Here is a 23,082-nt window from a genome sequence, read left to right on the forward strand (position 1 = left end):
CTCGGGGGTGTTGATTCATTTAAACTAACATAATCATCCTGCTGCAACCAGGTTTCTGTAAGGCAGAGTAAATCAATTTGTTGATCAATTATTAAGTCATGTACTAACAGAGACTTGGAGGAGAGACACCTAATATTTAATAATCCACATTTCACTGTTTTACTCTTTGGTTCAGATGTGGATACTTTATTGTTCTTTCTTTGTAATAGTTTATGTTTAAGTTGTTTGTTGCTGGTTTTTAGTTTGTTTTTTGTCTGTTTGGGAGCTGACACAGTCTCTATGGAGATGGGTTTTTTTTGGGGGGTAGCAGGAGGAGAGAAGCTGCAGAGAGGCGTGTAGGACTGCAACTCTGCTTCCTGGTCCCAACTCTGGATAGTCATATTTTGGGGGGTTTAATAAATTTGTCCATATTTCTAGAAATGAGAGCTGCTCCATCCAAATTGGGATGGATGCCGTCTCTCCTAACAAGTCCAGGTTTCCTCCAGAAGGTTTGCCAATTATCTATGAAGCCCACATCGTTTCTGGGACACCACTCAGACAGCCAGCAATTTAAGGAGAACATGTGGCTAAACATGTCACTCCTGGTCTGATTGGGGAGGGGACCAGAGAAAACTACAGAGTCCGACATTGTTTTGAAGTCAGTCACAACATTTAAGATTATATATTTATTACCTAACAATACCGTTACAAAAACAACAAATCACCATCACCGGTATGCCTGATGGCCAATCCAGCTATGGGCGTGCCATCAGTTAACCCTTCTCGTGCCAGCTGTGGCACGCGTGCCCAGGGTTGCCGACCCCTGTTCTACACTGACTGAGACTGATGTCAAAGACAAACTTGATCTCAGAGAGTGTGTGTACAAACAACACAATGAAGTGAATGATGCTCTTCCCTTACATCCTTCACCTCTACATGCACACATCCACACCCTTTCTCCATTCCTTTCGACATTTTATGCAGCAGACTTGAAATACAGTGGCATTTTCATTTGAGTCGTGCCACATGCAGAAATACTCAGATGACAGTGGCATTGTGGCATGTATGAGGAATGGACAGGAAACTGAATATAGGAATATTGTATAAATCTTTATCGATTGGAGTCAGTTGGGGGACCTTGGTCTTTGTCTGTGTTGGTTTTCCTAGTGGTGCAGGAGTTGGTGACCGTTGTGTTGCTCTGTCCTGTTTTGTCCACAGCTCTGAAATTGCTCTGTTATACATGTACTCATGTGAATAATAAGAATAATAATGAATAAAATAAATAAATAAACATGTGCCTTTAATACATTTAGATGTCTTTAACAGTGCATTAAAAGTATGATTCTGAGTCGAAAAGCTGATTTTTTTTTTTTTTTTTTAAATTTATTTGTTTTTTAAGAAAAAGAAAGGAAACGGGGGGGAACTTTGTTTTATTGAGCTTTTTATTGAGCTTGTTTAACTTTGCTCAAGGCTAGAATTTAAAGGTTTTTGGTTAACCATGAATTTTAGAGCACAACGACACACACACACACACACACACACACACACATGAAAGACAGAGAACAATTCTTGACATATTTTAATGATAAGTGTTTTTTCTTTTTTCAGACTGAGTGGCTGTAACCTCTTGGAAAGAAGCTGTGAAGTTATGTCCTCAGTTGTCAACTTCCACTCCTCTACTCTGAAAGAGCTGGACCTGAGTAACAATGACCTACAGGATTCAGGAATGAAGCTTCTGTCTGCAGGACTGGATAGTTCTCAATGTACACTAGAAACCCTCAGGTCAGAATTCAGAATTTTTCACAGATTGTTTATAATGTTACTTGGATTTTTTTCACAACTAACCCTTATAGAATTGTTTAGTGACCTATTGGCAGTTAAAGTTACATTTGGTGTTTTTGTCATTCTTTTCACTGCTTTTTGTTAACAGAGCAAGGAATTTTCAATATGGCATTTCTAAATATACTAGTGTTGTTTAAAAAGCACAGATTATTTATATTTGCACGTACTATTATTTCAGAAAAAAAATATTATGATCAACATTATTTCCCCCAAAAGAAATCAGTGTAGACTTGAGGAAAAATAATTGATATTCACAAATCAGGAGATGTATATACAAAGTTATCACAGCATTTCAAAGTCTCAAGAACCGAGACCACATGCTAGACCATAACAGATTTTGCTCTGTGTTAGCGTAAGGAGGGTGAAGAATTCTTCTGTGACTTTTAATCACCATCTAAACAGCCTCAGCTTTGGAGTGTTTGTCTAATTCAGCTCCAGGTGAACACACCTGGTTAAATTCTTTCCATTTCTCATTCACCTTTTGTTTATGAAGGCACCTTTCAAAACTGAACTAAACACTATATCTAATATAATATGGCCAGTAAGAGAAGAAATTGTAGAATGATAATCCAGATTTCATTATGCATATAAAAATTTTAAAAATAAATAAATAATTCTCTTCTCGCCCCTGCGGGCATTCTATCCTTCAAGCTTGGGTCCTCTTCCAGAGGCCTGCAGCTTGAGGGTCCTGTGCAATATCTTTGCTAATTCTAGGACTACACTCTTCTGGACAAAGATCTTGGATGTTGATACTTAGATCTGCTTGAGCCACTTGCCTAGCTTCGGGGGTCACTGCACTAGGTGCTCGAATTACCACTGGGACCACTATTGCCTTCACCCTCCACATCTTCATGAGCTCTTCTCTGAGCCCTTAGTACATTTCAAGCTTCTTCAGGAACTCATCAGGAACTCAGTGGGGATGTGGCATACAACACTAGAGGCCAACTTCAAGCCCATAGCACAAGTGACCATCAAGTGCAGGATCTCCCAAGGAGATGCTCTCTCCCCACTGTTGTTCTGCATAGGCCTGAACCCCTTTAGTGAGCTCATTATCAAGACTGGCTACGGATACAGACTATGGAATGGAGCAGTTGTCAGCTACCTCCTGTACATGGATGACATCAAGCTGTATACCGAGAGTGAATGAGACATCAGGTAATCAGAACTCAGGGGATCCAACTACCAGAAGGCAACATCGCAGGCAATGTGGAGAGCTACATGTACCTGTGAATCCCATAGGCAAATGGGAACTACAAAGAGGCTGCTAGGAAAGCTGCAGTGACCAAGTACCTGCAGAGGGTCAGGCAAGTCTTGAGGAGCCAGCTGAACGGTAAGAACAAGATTCAGGCTATCGTGATCAGGTATCCTGCTAGGATAATAAGCTGGCCAAAGGAGGAGATAGAAGCCACTGACATCAAGACAAGGAAGCTCCATCAACCATGCATGGAGGGTTTCACCCCAAGTCCAGCACCCTGAGGGGTGTATGCTAAGCAGAACCCGGGAGGCCGGGGACTAGTGAGTGTCAGCACCACAGTCTAGGATGAGACAGTGAACATCCATGAATACATCAGGAAGATGGCCCCAACCAACTGCATGCTCAGTGAATACCTCAGGCAGCAAAAACCCAAGAAGGAAGAGGAGCAAGAGGAGGAGCACTCATTGAAGGACAGGCACTGTATGTATCACCGGCAGATGAGGAATAGGCTGACATCCAGAAATTCTATTAGTGGCTGGATTGAAAGACAGCACGGAAGTACTAATCATGGCAGCACAAAACAAGCTCTCAGAACAATCCATAGAGGCTGGGGTCTATCCGCACCAGACAAGACCCCCAGTGCAGGCTGTTTAAAAAAGTCCCTAAGACTATCCACCGCATAACAGCTGGGTGCAAGATGCTAGCAGGCAAGGCAGACATGGAACGCTATAACCAAGTTGCCGGCATAGTATACAGAAACATCTGTGCTGAGTATGGCTTGGAAGTCGTGAGATCAAAACGGGACTTCCAGATACAGACGGAAAAAATGGTAATGTCTAACCAACCAGACATAGTAGTGGTAGACAAGCAGAGGATAGAGGATAGCTTGTGATAGACATAGCAATACTGACAGCAACATCGGGAAGAAGGAACATAAGATGTTAGTGAAATACTAAGGGCTCGGAGAAGAGCTCGAGAAGATGTGTAGGGTGAAGGTAACAGGGGTCCCAGTTGTATTCAATGCAATTGATGAAGTGACTCGCAAGCTAGGCGGCTGGCTTCAGCAGATCCCAGGAACAACATCCGAGATCTCTGTCCAGAAAAGCACAGTTCTAGGAACAGCAAAGATGCTGTGCAGGACACTCAAGCTACCAGACTTCTGGTAGGGTACCTTAGATTGAAAGATAAAGACCCCTGCAACTCAGTATAGTACAGTATAATACTACTCCATTCAACAAGCAACCTCTAACCCTGTAAGATTGTTTTAAATAGTCTGGTCAGAAAGTTCACTGCTCTGTCTCCTAGATATCGCCATACTGATACGAGTATGTCATCTGGACTGCCTTTAATCCTCTTTCTAGCTGCCATCACTTCTACCTTACTAATCCTCTGCACTACCTGATTCTAAACTAGATCAAGATACAAATCTTTTTTTCATCCTTCCTCACACATACACGTCTTTTCCTTTGCTTTTGCTATTTTTCTTTTGCTATACACCTTCCTATACCTTTGTCTTTCTTAATTTCTATAACTAGCCCCCTTTTCCTTTGTTAACCTCTTTCTTTCAATATTTGTGTGTATATTGTAATTCCATTATAAAGTAGAGATGGCACGATACCAATTTTTTATGTCCGATACAAGACCGATATCATAAATTTGTCTATCTGCCGATACCGATATGAATCCGATATAGTCTATTTTACAATCAATAAAACAGTTTTGTTTTTTTTTTATATCTTGCTGCATTTTGTATAGGTTCATACCCAAATTTAAAAAGACAAAACACTAAAGCTATTCTATTACACTCGTATGCAAAAAATACACTGCACCCAAAATATTTCGCAGTTCAGCAATACTTTTTTTTGAAGGACGGGGATAAAGGGCAAAAAACAAACAAAATAAGCAGACAAAAAATACATATATTGATCACCTTGATCGCCTGTTAATTAAGAAAAAAAGAGAAAACGAGCAGAAGGAAAAAAAAAAGAGCAACATAATAAACAACATCACGATGATCTATGGGAATATCACAGCATATACTAAATATTAAACATTATTGTGCAGCACATAAGATCGATAGCGCACAGTGTGCTTTGAGGTAGGAGCCAAAAAGGGTGTAGTTTGTGTGTGTGAGCACCCGTGTGTACACCTGTGAACATGAGCGTGCTTGTATTTAAAAGGTTCCTTCATGTAATGATCTGCTAGAGGGTGTGGGGAGCCACAGACCCGTCCTCCAGGGCATGAAGCAGGTATGGAGGAGATCAAAACTCCAGACATCCAAAGGCCCTCAGAACACAAGAGACCAAGGAAGACCAACAGAGGGGCAGCCGTGTCACTATCCCAGAAAGAGCTGAGGAGAGCCCCAGATGAGGGGTCACTCAGCAGCCGCGGAGCAGAAGCCAGGGGGGGTTGCAGTGACGTGCCCGTGAGCTCCGCCGGCAGCCAGCTGGGCCAGAGTGACCGAGCCCCAGGCTGAGGGCACCCCACCCCCGAAGGCCCCGACAAGCAGCCACCAAGGAGTGAGCTGGTGTGTACCTGGACGCCCACCCCGGACACAAAGAACCACCAACGCACCAATGTCTGAGGGCGTCTGCCTACTGGCAGGGGAAGTGGTGGCGAAGATAGGCCTCCATACCTTGGAGGGCCTGAGATGTCCCTAGAGAGGTGGCGTCTGATACCCAACCTGACATACTGTTTAGACACAGACATACAGGCACACACAGATACAGACATCCATTCCCACCCTCATTCTCTCATATGCAATTACTCAACACTCACCCAACGTGGAGACAGACATAAAGAGACACTGTACACACAATCACACTCCCCAAGCGTACTCTATACCCCAGGTCTAGGTACCCTTGCCCCTGGAGGGGGGAAACTGCACCCAGACCCAGATAGTGTTACCCTTTTCCCTGGGGTGAAGAGAAGCAGACTGCCCCGACTCAGGAGCAGCAGGGAAGCCCCACATTCCAGACCCTAATCGGATGGCCAACTCCTCCTAGCCTCCCCGCTCCAACAGGCAGCAGAGAATAGGGGTGTGTGAAGACTCCAAACCTCCCTCCGCCCGCTCATATGTAGTGTTGATGCATGTGTGTTCTAAGGTGCATTTATACTGTTCAGTTCAGCAATACTGATCTTTTTATTTAATCCTTTAGCAGAACTTTAAATCTTAAGTATTTAAAGTAATATTCAAAACGTATTTTAAAATGCATGTTTTATGCAGATTTCTAAAACTCTTCTGAAAGAAAGAGTTCTGAAAAAAAGAAGTGCAATATCAGCACAAAATAATGTTTATAATTCACAACTTAAAAAAAACCCCAAGCTGTAGAATGGACCCTTTTATACTTAAAGTTTAACATAAATAGACATCCAGAGTGTAAAGCAGTACAAATCAATGCAAACACAGCTTCATGACATCTTTTATCAAGATGAATGTCAGTGTAAGCTGCTTCTATCACATTTAACCTTAAGTTGAATTTTATATAATTTCGATACAAAACTTAACACAAGTATGGGGGGGGGGAAAAAGTGTTTTTCATAGTTTTTTTTTTTTTTTCTCAAACCAAGAATCTGTTTAACCTGCAACTCTGTTCTTTTCAAAGTAAAACTTGACTCTAACCATTGTATAGTCAGACTTAACAATCACAACGCACAGATGTCTCTGCTCCACATATCAGTTGTTAAGCTTAACGTGGGAATGCTTCACAAACATTCAGAGATGAACTTACACACTTGCTTTACTTCTCTGGGATAGCTTTCTGAAATGCCGGTTTGAAAGCATGTAGCGAGGTTGCAAATGCTTTCATTGTGAAGTAACGCCACACCGCCAACAGGTCTCGCACGCAACAGCTGCTCTATCATGTGACAAATACTGCTCCGACGTGCTAAGGTCACTGCCTGGGCTATGCCATGTGGCAAGTTTTGTGAGGTGCTTTTGTGATATTTAATGGATTGGGTTACATTTTTTATTTCTCACCCATATCCGATCCAATAATTTAGGAAAATATTTTGTTTTTGTTTTTTTATAAAGATTTATTTATTGCCTTTTCATCAACAAAAAACAAAAAAAAGCAAAAAAAAAAAAAGCAAAAAAACTTGAGTGTACAACAGCAATGCATGTACATCGCAAATAAACAAAGTCCAGAGGACACATAGATATAGTTATATATATAGTCTCCCATGAAAATCATTCAGATATTATTACAAAAAAAAATGTATGCAAACCAAAATACCCCCCCCCCCCCAAAGAAAAAAAAAAAAACCCAAAAAAAACAAAGGTTGACAGATAGTGCTCCAGGGAAAAAAAAACAACGAGTTATAGCATAGTGAGCCATTAGGTTTAAGTGCATTGTTCCAGGGCTTCGGGCTGAAGTTTAGTCCATGGGTGTCAAGTTAGTTAGAGAGGCATCCAAATTAGTGGTTGCGATGATAAGCTACGTCCTCTTCAGTTCCAGTCCATTTAATTTCACAACCCTTCTCCTGTCCTTCTATTTAGCAGTCCAGCACTCGCAGGGTCCCCAGGTTCTCTTTAACAGCTGCAGCACTACTTCTCCCATACGGGTTAACTGGATAGAATCATTTCTGTTCATTATCGATCATTTCCTCACTTTCCAAAAATAACAAATTTCCCCACATTTTTTTAAAGGAAGCATGTTTACTCTTTATCATGGACGTGAGTTTCTCCAAAGCAAGGGATTTTGACAATGTCGATAACCAAGTTCTCAAGTGTGGTCTACTAGTGGATCTCCATGATTTGGCTATGCTGTATTTCGCCTGTAGCAGGCAGAAGATTGTGGTTTTTTGGTTAACTTTTCTCAGCTGGATTTCGGCGGGGAAAATTCCTAGGATGCATAGTTTAGGGCATAGATTCAATTTGACACTTGTGATATGTGCAATTACTTCTAAAACTTCTTTCCAAAACTTTTGGATTTCTGAGCATTCCCACAGGCAGTGCATCAGTGTGCCTTTTTCCCCACATTTAACACATATGTCCGGAGTTTGGGGGTCAAATTTGTTTAATAATGTTGGGGTAATATATGTTCTCATTAACCATTTGTACTGGATTAGTTTAAATTGAGTGTTTATAGATTGTGTTTGGGCTTTCAAGCAAGCTTTTTGCCATTCCTCTGTAGTTATTCTGCACTCTAAGTCTTGACACCATGCAAGTCTTTCTTTTTCTGAGGATGTTTGAGAGCCCTCTCTGAGGTTACTGTAGAAGCGAGATATTAAACCCTTCTTCAGCTGATGGTTTATTGCTATATCCTCTAATGAGTTTAGAGTGGGCAATGTTGGGGATTTTTGGGTTTTTGAAATGAAGCTTCTAATTTGGAGAAATTTAAAGAAATGTTTGGTTGGGATGTCAAATTTCTGTGTCAAGCCATTGAAACATAGTAAGGTATCCTTGTCAAATAGGTCTGCAACTTTACACAGGCCTCTGTCGGCCCACATTTTAAAGCCCAAATCTTTCCAACCGGGTTTAAAGGCCCTATTGCCCCAGATAGGTGAGAATTGGGATAGTGCTGGCATTTCATTTTTAAACTTCAGTGCGTCGAACCACACACGAATGGTATTTTTAACGAAGAGGTTTGATGTATCTTTCATCAGATCTTTATACTTTGCAGAGTACAAGTACGTGCTGAGTGGTAAGGGGGTAGTACTTGTCCTTTCTAAATTTACCCAGTGTAGGGTTGTTGTTGAAAACCAGCATGAGGCCGCGGAGAGCTGTGCAGCCCAGTAGTACCGTTTGAGGTTTGGAACACAAAGACCTCCCCTATCATACGGAAGATATAGTAGCGAAAGACGCAGTCTGGCTCGTCTGTTATTCCAAATGAATTTAATGAATATTGTTTTTGCCTTTGTGAAGAAGTCATCTGGAGGGCTGAGAGGAATGACTTGGAAGAGATATAGAAATTTTGGAAGGACGTTCATTTTGAGAATATTTACTCGTCCAATCAACGAGATTGGCAACATAGACCATCTATTGATTAAGTCAACAACAGAGTTGATAGTAGGAGAGTAATTTGCATGTACCAAATCATTAATTTTTGGAGTGATTTTTATACCTAGATAGGTAAAACTGTCTCTGGCAATTTGGAACGTTGTTTGAATAGGTGGTTTAGTTCTTTCAGAATGATTAAAGAAGAGGATGGCCGATTTGGATTCATTAATTTTATAACCGGAGATCTTGCCAAAGGAGTTAATTGTTTTAAGTAGCTGGGGAATTGAGCTCTTTAACTTAGATAGCATTAAAATAATATCATCCGCGAATAATCCAATTTTTAACTCAATATTATTTGTTCTAATACCAGAGATATTTTGATTGTTCCTTATCGCAATAGCCAATGGTTCTATTGCTAGGACGAAGAGAAGAGGCGAAAGGGGACAGCCTTGACATGTACCTCTACCTAGATAGAATGGTCTAGATATGATGTTGTTAGTTCTAACTGAGGCTATAGGTTTATTATATAATATTTTGACCTAGGTCATGAAGTAACTGCCAAAGCCGAATTGAGACAGTACCTTATAGAGATAGTTATGTTCGATCCTATCAAAAGCTTTTTCTGCGTCTAAGGAAAGCAAAGCCATGTCTAGATGTTCTGAGTTTGAGTAAAGTACATTCAGTACTCTGCGAATACCATGCTGCGTTTGTCGGCCTTTTACAAAATCATTCTGGTCAGTATCAACGAGAAGATGAAGGTACCGTTCAAGTCTGTTTGCCAGTACTTTGCTTATTATCTTGGCGTCAGAGTTTATTAATGAGATTGGTCTATAAGATTCACATTTTGTAGGCGGTTTCCCAGGCTTAGGGAATACCGTTATGAGTGATTTAACGCAAGGAAGGGGGAAGCTCTTTTAGATCATAACTTTCCACCAGCATGTCGTACAAAGGGGATATTAATTTGTCTTTAAATATTTTGAAAAGGTCTAGTGGAATTCCATCTGGGCCGGGAGTTTTTCCCATTTTTAATTTATCAATTGCGATCGACAGTTCATTCATAGATAACTGAGAGTCTAATTCACATCGAGCTTCTTCAAGGAGTGAAGGGGTACTTATTGAGTCAAAGAAGGATTCTAATGATTCTCGAGTCGTATCTCCTGTTGAGGTATATAGTTGTGAGTAATAGAGTTCAAAGAGTTCATTTATTCTATAAGGATCTGTGGTGTTTTCGTCTGCAGTTCTAATTTCATTTATTGTTTGTTCGTTCAGTAGCGTTTTTATGCGCCATGCTAAAAGTTTTCCTGCCTTTTCCCCTTGGTCATAGTAGGTCTGTCTCAGTCTAATGAGTCCTCCTGAGGCTTTCTCAGTAGTTAATTTATCATATTTTGCTTTTAATCTTAAAAGTTTTTGTTGGTTTTCTTTAGAGTCATTCAGGTTTATCTCAAGTTCCATTTCTTTTATTTGACCTTCGAGGTCCAACATCTCAGTATAATTTTTATTTGCTTTGCTTTTGGTGTAGCTTATCATCTGCCCACGAATAAAAACCTTAAAGGCTTCCCATCTTACTGAGGCTGTGGTTTCGGATTTATTAAAGTAAAAATAGTCATCAATATTTTTACCTACATATTCCAAAAATTTTTGATTTTGCAGCCAGTGTGGTTTTAAACGCCAAATAGGGTTACGTCTAAAAGCTGTTGTAACTGAAAAGTTAAGCGTAGTTAATGAGTGGTCAGATATAAGCACACTTTTATATGAACAGCTGTTAATTCTGGAAATAAGAAAGTTTGAAATCAGAAAATAATCTATGCGACTGCGGCTATTATGACTGGCTGAGTAGCAAGAGTATTCTCTCCCTGTTGGATTTCTTAATCTCCATATACAGTGGGGCAAAAAAGTATTTAGTCAGCCACCGATTGTGCAAGTTCCCCCACTTAAAATGATGACAGAGGTCAGTAATTTGCACCAGAGGTACACTTCAACTGTGAGAGACAGAATGTGAAAAAAAAATCCATGAATTCACATGGCAGGATTTGTAAAGAATTTATTCGTAAATTAGGGTGGAAAATAAGTATTTGGTCACCTCAAACAAGGAAAATCTCTGGCTCTCACAGACCTGTAACATCTTCTGTAAGAAGCTTTTCTGTCCCCCACTCGTTACCTGTATGAATGGCACCTGTTTGAACTCATCATCTGTATAAAAGACACCTGTCCACAGCCTCAAACAGTCAGACTCCAAACTCCGCCATGGCCAAGACCAAAGAGCTTTCGAAGGACACCAGGAAAAGTATTGTAGACCTGCACCAGACTGGGAAGAGTGAATCTACAATAGGCAAGCAGCTTGGTGTGAAAAAATCAACTGTGGGAGCAATCATCAGAAAATGGAAGACATACAAGACCACTGATAATCTCCCTCGATGTGGGGCTCCATGCTAGATCTCATCCTGTGGGGTCAAAATGATCATGAGAACGGTGAGCAAAGATCCCAGAACCACACGGGGGGACCTGGTGAATGACCTGCAGAGAGCTGGGACCAAAGTAACAAAGGTCACCATCAGTAACACACTACAACGGCAGGGAATCAAATCCCGCAGTGCCAGACGTGTTCCGCTGCTGAAGCCAGTGCATGTCCAGGCCCGTCTGAAGTTTGCCAGAGAGCACATGGATGATACAGCAGAGGATTGGGAGAATGTCATGTGGTCAGATGAAACCAAAGTAGAACTTTTTGGTATAAACTCAACTCGTCGTGTTTGGAGGAAGAAGAATACTGAGTTGCATCCCAAGAACACCATACCTACTGTGAAGCATGGGGGTGGAAACATCATGCTATGGGGCTGTTTTTCTGCCAAGGGGACAGGACGACTGATCCGTGTTAAGGACAGAATGAATGGGGCCATGTATCGTGAGATTTTGAGCCAAAACCTCCTTCCATCAGTGAGAACTTTGAAGATGAAACGAGGCTGGGTCTTCCAACATGACAATGATCCAAAACACACCGCCCGGGCAACAAAGGAGTGGCTCCCTAAGAAGCATTTGAAAGTCCTGGAGTGGCCTAGCCAGTCTCCAGACCTGAACCCCATAGAAAATCTGTGGCGGGAGTTGAAAGTCCGTGTTGCTCGGCGACAGCCCCAAAACATCACTGCTCTCGAGAAGATCTGCATGGAGGAATGGGCCAAAATACCAGCTACTGTGTGTGCAAACCTGGTAAAGACCTATAGTAAACGTTTGACCTCTGTTATTGCCAACAAAGGTTATGTTACAAAGTATTGAGTTGTATTTTTGTTATTGACCAAATACTTATTTTCCTCTCACAGTTGAAGTGTACCTCTGGTGCAAATTACTGACCTCTGTCATCATTTTAGGTGGGGGAACTTGCACAATCGGTGGCTGACTAAATACTTTTTTGCCCCACTGTATCTTTAAGATTCAATTCCGACATAAAGTGTTGTATGGCTTGTCTAGATTTTGGGTGGGAGGAGTCTAAACCTGATGATCTATCAAGCCTAGGCTCCAGGGTACAATTAAAGTCCCCCCCAATAATAATCTCACCGTGGAGGGCTGCAATAGAGAGGAATAGATTATTATAAAAGCTGGGGTCGTCAATATTGGGACCATATACATTAACTAATATTAAATCTTGGTTCAGTACGGAGCATTGTAGAATAATGAATCTCCCTGCAGGGTCCAAGATGGTTTTTTTCATACACATGGGCACTGATTTATGAATGAGTGTTGCCACTCCTCTAGCATATGTTGAGAAGTGGCTAAAGAAAACCTGACCTGGCCATCTCCTCCTTATCCGGTCAGTTTCACTCGCGAGTAAGTGTGTTTCTTGAATAAAAACTATCTTTGGGTGATATTGTTTTATTCTATCCATTACTCTTTTCAGTTTAATATATTTCCTAAGGCCTCTTACATTCCAGGAAATTAGTTCAATATTTGAATAACTACTCATACAGTTTGTGCCCTTAGTGACCTGGGTTTGACTACATCTCGTCTCTCCTGTCGAAGCTCACAAATTCTTATTTCAAGAGCACTATACTTTAAAAACAATCTCTTATAAACAAAAAAAAAAACAAAAAACAACAACCCAGAGACCTCCCATGGGTGTAGGTCTCAAAACCTTCCCCCCCAAAGTCATTGCGGCTTGGGTATGCATCAGATCCATGTAAAGGAGCTGATGAAGCGTCCTCATGATTGAAGCTTCAAACTTAGGTCCGACCATATTAACTAAAGAAGTGGCCACACAATGTAAATGAATGAAAAGATTTAAACATAATATATCTAAGGCCATCTATATCATACCTGTACACCAGCAGCCATTGTATGTCCAATTTGGAATTGTTCATCAGAGTTACACGTATTTGATATGGTAGCGTTTCTGAGTGGGCGTGAAGTTTATCCCTCGTTTTGTTGCCGGACTTTTCGTATGAAATCTTCCACCTCCGCTGGTGTGTGGAAAAGGAGCCTGTTGTCATGTTGGAAAATCCTCATTTTTGCTGGAAAGATCAGTCCGAAGTTTATGTGCATTTCACGGAGTTGTTGTTTTACCTGGTTGTATTGTTTTCGCTGTTTCTGGACCTCCGTTGACAGATCAGGGAAAAACATAACGTGATATCTGTTGTGCGTTATTTTTCCCTTCAGACGTGCCGCTCTCATCACCCTCATCTTGTCTTGATAATTCAAGAATTTCATGATGATCACACGAGGTGGGCCAGTTGGAGTGTTTCGGCCTTGTAGCCTGTGTGCTCGTTCAATGATAGGTGGGGATGGGAGCGCGTCCCGTCCCAAAACATCCATTAACCATGTTTGCAAGAATATTGTAATTTCTCCTTGTTCAGTATTCTCGGGTAATCCAAAGAGTCTCAGATTGGATCTTCGGCTTCTATTTTCGAGGTCATCCACCTTTAGCTGGAGTTCCTGAAGTTTCTTATGAAGGGAAGCCTCTTTACTTGTGAGAGAAGAGACATCGTCTTCAACTTTACTGATGCGAGTTTCTGCTGAGGTGAGCCTCTCTGAAAACACTCCAATTACGTCTTTTATTTCTTGGTTTGATGTTAAAACTTCTTGCAGTTGAGCAGTGAAGTGAATTTTCAGCGACTGAATTGCGGCCAAAACACTCGCCTCGGTCTGTTGGGAGCTAGCACTAGCTCCTTCCATTTTCTCGGTTTCAGGTTCGTTGCTAGGATCGTCGTCTGATCCATCCTTTCCGGCTGTTTTAGGCTTGGACCTATATTTAATCGGCATCCTGGCTGTTTAGATCAAAGCAGAAGCTTAGGTCGGTGAGGCAGCCGCTAAGAGGTTGGCTTTTAACCGCTGTTTAGGCGTACTTAAAGGACGTTGAGGTCGGAGCTCGAAGTCTCACTACCGTTCAGGTGGACGCCATGACCCCCGATCCAATAATTTAGGTCAGTATCGGACCGATACTGATACTGTATATCAGATCGGTCCATCCCAATTATAAAGCCTTCTTCTCTTATTTCTTCTGTCCAGAGGATACGCCAGCCACCTTCTTCTGAGTTTCCTTCACAGCATCAGCTGTGCTTTTATAGTTATCTTGTAACTCTTTCCTACCACCCATAGCCTGACTCATTTCCTCCCCTGAATCCTTTCCAACATTCTTTCTTCACCATTTAATCCTTGCCTTAGCATTCCCTTGCTTTTTGTCCTTAATGGCTAACAACACAGCCTACGTGTTATTGTATTAAAAAAACAGTAATTAAAGTATAATTGTTGTTATAATAATAATAATAATAATAATAATAATAATAATAATAATAATAATAATAATTGTTATTATTCAGTGAAGTGTTTACAGACGTTTTGCTGCTTTGTGTGTCTGTAGTGTGTCAGGCTGTCTGATCACAGAGGAAGGCTGTACTTCACTAGCTTCAGCTCTCAGCTCCAACCCCTCCCATCTGAGAGAGCTCGACCTGAGCTACAACCATCCAGGAGACTCAGGAATGAAGCTGCTGTCGAGTGGGCTGAAGGATCCACGCTGGAGACTGGACACTCTCAGGTATGGAGAGAATGTCTGATAGAGGAGGAAGATCTGGAAACATTTTTTGTAGATGTGACATGAACAATCACAGACACACAGCTTTGATACAGACTTTACAAATGAAAAAATGAATGCAAGAGTCAAACAGCTGGAGGAGTCCGAAAGAAAATGAGTGAGTTTTCACTGAACCTGTTTCTGGAACAGGACCCAATTCATACACATTAATGTAAAGCCTAAATCTTTTAAAGGCATCATGCAGTTTGTCTTCTCACCACTAGTAGGGAAGAAAATCACCCCCAAATGACCCAAACTACTTCACAGTTATGTCCATGACATGTTGATTATCTTGGAAGTCTGCTGACCGTCATCATTTATCTGTTTTTAAGCATTGCCGGTGTTTTTCTAGTTAGAGCAATGACATTATATACAGGGTGGGCCATTTATATGGATACACCGTAATAAAATGGGAATGGTTGGTGATATTAAAGTCCTGTTTGTGGCACATTAGTATATGTGAGGGGGCAAACTCCTCAAGATGGGTGGTGACCATGGTGGCCATTTAGAAGTCGGCCATCTTGGATACAACTTTTGTTTTTTCAATAGGAAGAGGGCCATGTGACAATATGTCACAAGAAATACAATGGTGTGCTTGGTTTCAACGTAACTTTATTATTTCATGAGTTATTTACAAGTTTCTGACCACTTATAAAATGTGTTCAGTGTGCTGCCCATTGTGTTGGATTGTCAATGCAACCCTCTTCTCCCACTCTTTACACACTGATAGCAACACCGCAGGAGAAATGCCAGCACAGGCATCCAGTATCCGTAGTTTCAGGTGCTGCACATCTCGTATCTTCACACCATAGACAATTGCCTTCAGATGACCCCAAAGATAAAAGTCTAAGGGGGTCAGATCGGGAGACCTTGGGGGCCATTCAACTAGCCCACAACGACCAATCCACTTTCCAGAAAACTGTTCATCTAGGAATGCTCTGACTTGGCACCCATAATGTGGTGGTGCACCATCTTGCTGGAAAAACTCAAGAAACATGCCAGCTTCAGTGAGAGGGTAACACGTCATCATGTAGCAATTTCAAATATCCAGTGGCCTTGAGGTTTCCATTGATGAAGAATGGACCCACTATCGTTGTACCCCATATATTACACCAAACCATCACTTTTGTTGTTCCAACAGTCTTGGAGGGATCCATCCAATGTGGGTTAGTGTCGGACCAATAGCGGTGGTTTTGTTTGTTAACTTCACCATTCACATAAAAGTTTGCCTCATCACTGAACAAAATCTTCTGCGTGAACTGAGGGTCCTGTTCCAATTTTTGTTTTGCCCATTCTGCAAATTCTGTGCGCCGATCTGGGTCATCTTCGTTGAGATGCTGCAGTAGCTGGAGTTGGTAAGGGTGCCATTTGTGATTAGCTAATATCCGCCAAAGGGATGTTCGACTAATGCTACTCTCCAGTGACATGCGGCGAGTGCTACACTGTGGGTTCTTGCTAAATGAAGCTAGGACAGCCACTGATGTTTCTTCATTAGTGACAGTTTTCTTGCGTCCACATTTTGGCAAATCCAACACTGAACCAGTTTCATGAAACTTAGCAAGCAGTTTGCTAACTGTAGCATGGGAGATGGGTGGTCTCGTAGGGTGTCTTGCATTGAAATCTGCTGCAATGACCCGGTTACTGCGTTCACCAGATATCAACACAATTTCGATCCGGTCCTCACGTGTTAACCTCTTCGACATGTCAATGGCTGTGAACAAAGAGAAAGTTGTAAATAACTCATGAAAGAATAAAGTTATGTTGAAACCAATCACACCATTGCTTTTCTTGTGACATTACCAATAAGTTTGATGTGTCACATAGCCCTCTTCCTAAAAAAAAAAAAAAGTTGTATCCAAGATGGCCGACTTCTAAATAGTCACCACCCATCTTGAGGAGTTTGCCCCCTCATATATACTAATGTGCCACAAACAGGACTTTAATATCACCAACCATTCCCATTTTATTACGGTGTATCCATATAAATGGCCCACCCTGTAGAGCAATGACTGGTCCTTTAATCAGCTGTCATTCTTCACTTTCATAGATGAGTTGAAATGTTCCTACCTGCTTCCTTGAACAAATTCAAGCATTTGTATTTGTCTTTTGTTAATTCCAGAGCCTTTTAGAAGTAAGAGAAAAATAGGGGTTCAGAATGCGCCATCGCCACATGATATATGCAGATTTCAAATAGGTCATGACGTGCTTCATGAGCAGTTTGAAAGGGTGATAGATCTGTGTAAATTAATTTATTTACACAGATCTATCTACAATAGTTTTCATACTACACAGATCTTAATGTAGTTACATTTGTATAGTTTTCCTTCTTTTAATATAGTTAATGATTAGTATTAATAGCAGCTTTACCTGCATTCTTGGCACATTTTAAGCTTAACTTAGTATGTAAGCTTAGTATTAGCACAGTCAGAACTTTTGGTGCTGCTAAGGATTTTTTTTAAATTATTATGTACAGTTATCCCACTTTTTGTTCTCATCAAAACATGATGATTGAGAAGGTTTATGTTTGCTTTATTTACTGTCTCACTGTGGTTCCTCCTCTGGTTCCATTGTGGGGAAACAGTTTAATTTTAATTTAAAATATTTTTAATGTTATTTTAATCCATGGAGTGAAATTAAAGAATTTTCACTGGGAGCAGAAAGATCTAGACCAGCAGTTCACTGCAGTCAAACCACCTTCCATGTAATTTTGTTTTCTGTACATACTAGGCATTATGTAAACTCAGAGCTCAAACAAAAATAAGCCTCTTCTGGTGGATATGATTTCCACATTAGCAAGTCATTTAATCTGTAATCAGTGAGTTAATAATCATGATGTAAATACTAATATACACCTACACAAACAACTGAACACGTTCAAAGTTCAAAATTAAATAAATATTAAAATATGGAACTGCTCTGGCTAAATGAATGGTACAACACAGAAGAGCTACCTCATCAGGCTAGGACTTCATGTCTATTTACAGGCCAGTAAATATGGACGAAATGTAATAAGAGAAATTACAGAGGGTAAGAAAAAGTATGAAACGCATGAAGAAAGGAAGGTGCAAAAAGACATGCAAATTTACGACACCAGCTGAAATCTAAATTTATCAATAATAACAAAGCAGTCCTACCACTTTATGCAAATTAATATCATCTGGTTCAGTCCCAACTAATGGCCTATAAAATGGCATCTCATTACTAAGGTGTCACAAAAGAAACATTTCATGATGGGTAAAACCTCTCTCAAGACCTTTACAATCTTATTGTTGGAAAGTATACTGATGGCATTGGTTACAGAAGAATTTCTAAAATGCTGGAGCACTGTTGGGGCCATAAATCCAGAAGTGGAAAGAACATCATTTCACTAGAAACTGACTATGAACAGGTGGCTCCCCACAAAATTTCAGACAGAGTGGGGGAAAAAATTTACGGCTACCGTAGTCAGGAAAAACTCCATCTGCTTCAGGTCCCAAAGTGAAACAAACACTGCAGCATCACTGAGAGTCAAAAACTGTCTAAATTCTTTCATCTTTAATAAAATAATCAGCGTTGCTGCTTTACCAGGTGTAACGATTAAGTTTAACATCCAGGCATACATGAAAACAGAATTTATTACATTTGACAGAGTTAGAAGTTAGCAGAAAGTTAGCTCGCTAGCTTCCACCTAAACATGATATTGCATGTTCTGACTGAGAGATTTCTGAAAAATTCAAACGTACAGCTCTGCTATCACTTTCAACATAAATGAAGACAGAAAACTAAACAGTAGTGACGTTTGTAGGGTTACTGAAGTTGGGCTAGCTGGTATATAATGATGCTACGTGATCGCTAGCTACACAGCTATGTTAGCATTACATTAGCACAGTGAAGCTGGAGGATGAGCTCTAACTTTTTTCCACTCGATGAAAGTTAAAGTGAGAGTTTCTGGTGGTTAGGGGCAATCACATAGCAGGATGCTGTAAACGGACCAAACTTCAGTCGGGAGAACAGCTGAGATAATCCAGCCACAATACGAGGTTAGTCATTAATATACTGCACCAACACGGGAATAGAGCAGCTGCGAGAGAATTCAGCATTAATGAATCAATGGTAGGAAAGTGGACGAAGCTTAGGTTTCGGCTTTCCTCATTTTCCAAAAGTGCTTCGTCTCTTTGCGATTACTGTCGCCCGGCATAATTTGCAGATGATGTTGTTTGTAGCCGCTACATTGCTTTCGAGCAAAACAGGCGCAGCTTGATGACGCCATCAACATGCTCTATCGCGGTATAGTCAAAATCTCTACCGTTGCCCAAATTTATATTGTTTCAACCGTATACCGTTTACACCGCCCACCCCTATTCAAAGGCCTCGTTTCCAGAACTGACCCTTTCGACTTTGTAAGCGGGCACTAAACATGGGACATTAAAAGGTGGAAAAAAGTTTTATTCTCTGATGAGAAAAAAATTTATCTTGACCTGATGGTTTCCAACGTAACTGGCATGATTAACAGATCCCACCTGAGATGTTTTCTACATGCCATAGTGGAGGGAGCGCCAATGGTCTGAGGTGCTTTTTTTTTTTCTTGAGTGAAACAATGGAGCTTCAGGAGGTGCAGGGGCATCAAACAGCCGCTGGCTATGTCCAGATGTTGCAGAGAGCATTCCTCATGACTGACGGCCCTCGTCTGTGTGTTAACGACTGGGTTTTTCAACAGGACAACGCTACAGTACACAATGCCTGCAGGAGAAGGTTCTTCTTCCAGAAGAATAGCATCACTCTTTTGGACTACCCTGTGTATTCCCCTGATCTAAATCCAACTGAAAACCTTTCGAGATGGATGGCAAGGGAAGTTTATTAAAAAAAAAAAAAAAAAAAAAAAGGACAACAGTTCCAGGCAGTAGATGCCCTTTGTGCGGCCTTCTTCACCACTGGAAGAAGTGTTCCCACTCACCTTATGGAAACTCAAGCATGCCGCAATAAATTTTTGAAGTGATCAACAATAACAGTAGAGCTACTCATTACAGAGTTCAAGTTTGGAACTTTGATTTCTTTTTGGGGGGTACGGGTTTTTGGAGGTGTGGTCCTAAACTTTTGATCAGCTATAAATCAGCTTATTTCAGGGTTTTTTTTCTTTCAATAAATTGCATGCAAAAATTGTTTTGTTTCACTCCCATTTCTTCTTGTTGTATGTTTATGTTGAAGCTCTGCTTGGAACCTTGAGATCCAACCATGCAAAGACTTTTTTTTCCCATTTTTCAAGTGGTCTTAATGTTTTGATTGGAATGTATTTTCCAGACACATTGTAGTGACCGTTGTTACTCAACTGTAAAAGGCCTGTTAAACACTATAAATTAAATCAGATTAAAGTTTATGAATCAGAGCAGGGAGGTGTCCTTTCCAGCTAAACAGAAGGGGAATATAAAGATAATGAAGGTCACAGTCTGAATCAGTCATATTTCATTCAATACAGTGGTGCACTGAAAGATTCAGGATCAGTCCAAATCATCAGGAATTTGATCCAGGTATGGATTGAAGTGTATTTGTGAAAATATTGGACTGTTCCTCTATCAGTGTCTAACAGTACGTGGATGAGAGTGATGTAATGTCCATGTGTCCATGCTGAAAGAGACTGTGCTGGACTGACCTCCCTCCTCCTTTCAGGGTGGAGCCTGCTGGAGTCCAATGGTTGACACCAGGTCTGAGGAAGTGTAAGTGTCTTTTTAATGTGATTCATGAAAACAAAGCAGTACACATTCAACCTCTTCAAACTGTCACATCACTCATTCACATCTCTGATGTCAGAAGTCATCATGAAAGTGTCAATCAATAAACAGATGATGGATCAATAACTGCAGCTGGATTGTGTTTGTTCTCTCCATCAGATTCCTGTCAACTCATAATCGACACAAACACCGTAAACAGAAAACTCCAACTGTCTGAAAACAACAGGAAGGTGACAGGTGTGGACAAAGTTCATTCATATCCGGATCATCCAGACAGATTTGATATCCGCCCAGAGTTGCTGTGTAAAAATGGTTTGACTGGTCGCTATTACTGGGAAGTTGACTGGAGAGGAAACGTTCATATATCAGTGAGTTACAGAGGAATTGGAAGGAAAGGAGACAGTACAGATTGTTTGTTTGGATTTAATGAGCAGTCCTGGAGTCTGAGGTGCTCTGATGATGGTCCTCGTCATATCTGGCATAATAACAAATCAAAGTCCATCTCCTCCTCCCCTTCCGTCTCTAACAGAGTAGCAGTGTATGTGGACTGGCCTGCTGGCACTCTGTCCTACTACATAGTCTCCTCTCACACTCTGATCCACCTCCACACCTTCAACACCACATTCACTGAACCTCTTTATCCTGGTTTTTATGTTTGGCCTGGTGCTTCAGTGTCTTTTTGCCAAGTTGAGTGTAAAGAGTGTCCCCCTGTTAGAGAAACACTCTGACTGTTGAACAGATAGTTCAGTCTGTACATGTCTGTCTCTTTTACTCAGAAACATGTTTTCAGATTCACGGATTCAATCAGTTGATGTTTTAAACTGTTCTAAATGATTCCTTGTAAACTTTTTCCTCTTCAGTCCTTTAAAGATGGAAGCTACGATTATGTTGTTTTTCTGTCTTTATCAACTCAAAGCTTTACAGTGAATATTAGTACAATGTTTGTTCCTGAAGCTTAGTTTACAACCAGCTCCTCTGCATTTTCAACAAGTCTGAGCTCGTGAAAATGTTTGATTTCTCTTTCTTAGTGTGATTTTTCCACACTGTCCACGTGCTCTTACTGTTTCAATCATTTTTGAAAATGTTTCAGACATAAGGGGAAAGTATTGGCTAAGTAATTTTTAATGGGGTTTTGACCATAATATGTTTGTATTAAGTGGCATGCATTATAATAACATATCTAATACATTGCAAAGAATGCATTAACTTATTGAAACTAGTCTTGCCTTTTTCTCAAAGACATATCAAGGTAGAATTTGGTACACTATGTAGGTAACGGCTTTATTATAATATTTATATAAATATATAAATATGCCTGTATAGAATTGGATATGTTGTGTATCTGTTTAGTTTGTGATAGTTTTCAAGTTTGATACAAAGTTCAAAGTTCTGGTGGTGAATCTGGTGTAATTTGGTGATAGACATTAGGTTTTTTGGGGGTGGGGGGGTTGTAATAAAACATTGCATCAAAAATGAAGAGGAATTGATGACAGACGGTTTTTTTCCCATAAAGGAAAGTTTCCTCTCTAAAGAGCCTTTTAAGCTACCTTCTGCCTGTACAGATCACTGAGTTTACCAAGTGATATTTGATGTAATTCCTGTTTTTGACGATTTCATTAATCTCTATCATATGTTGCTGTTTGATTTTGAATCCAAGCTTTTTGAAAATACCAGTTTATAGCGGTCTCTATTGCAGCAACAGCAGAACAGAGTGGTTTGAAGGGTACAGTCCCAGATCTGACTAAACATTCCTGTAGTGGGTCTTACTTACTTTTGTGTTGACGATTCATTTTACACTATGTATGAATTCAAAGATCTATATTTGAATTGAATTTATTCAGCTTTTTTGACAGACGGCCATACTGAGACCTGGGACGCCATCTAGTTTTCACTGAAAGATGAAAAGGTTCAAACAGCTTACAGTTTAATCACATGAGTTTAGTTCGATTGCTTTGACTTAAACCCTGACACATTTGATTCATCAGAATGAAATACTGAGACCGAATCATTTTGACGCTAATAGCCCCTTGTCAATTACCTAGTTGGATTGACTCTGCACAGTCGCCACAATTTTCACAGTTTTCCATTAGGTTCTTGTACCTTGTGAAAGATCCACAACAGACCCGTCCACATACTCCTGCTTTTGAGCATACTTTCAGTAACTGCAGTCGCTGTTACACAAAACTCGGCTATAGCTCTGCATCTCACGGCCGGGCACATACCAACAACCACCCCAGGACCTAATTCAGACTTTTTATGGTGGTGAGGCATTATTGTGGACGTCCGTCCAAGTGCGTCTGCCTCCCTCACAGGTGTGCCTCAGACCATGCCCCTCCACATACCTGGTGCGAGGTACTTTTTTTTTTTT

The 23,082-nt window shown here is 40.7% G+C and overlaps 2 protein-coding genes across 2 annotated transcripts in view; both read left to right on the plus strand.

The window, feature by feature from the left end:
- The window catches only part of LOC309700671 (NLR family CARD domain-containing protein 3-like), a 45,272-nt gene extending 23,081 nt beyond the window's left edge, over nt 1-22,191 (plus strand). The window contains exons 7-10 of the mRNA XM_082524387.1: nt 1,588-1,761; nt 14,800-14,973; nt 20,653-20,699; nt 20,874-22,191. Coding sequence (XP_082380513.1) covers nt 1,588-1,761; nt 14,800-14,973; nt 20,653-20,699; nt 20,874-21,442 — 964 coding nt within the window. The 3' untranslated portion in view covers nt 21,443-22,191. The remainder of the gene's footprint in view (nt 1-1,587; nt 1,762-14,799; nt 14,974-20,652; nt 20,700-20,873) is intronic.
- LOC309700665 (NACHT, LRR and PYD domains-containing protein 3-like) overlaps nt 1-23,082 on the plus strand; it is a 267,254-nt gene that overhangs the window by 199,478 nt on the left and 44,694 nt on the right. The gene's annotated exons all lie outside the window — the stretch shown is intronic.

Source organism: Aulonocara stuartgranti, assembly GCF_965226115.1.
Source record: "Aulonocara stuartgranti genome assembly, chromosome: 23".
In the NCBI taxonomy this organism is placed as follows: Eukaryota; Metazoa; Chordata; class Actinopteri; order Cichliformes; family Cichlidae; genus Aulonocara; species Aulonocara stuartgranti.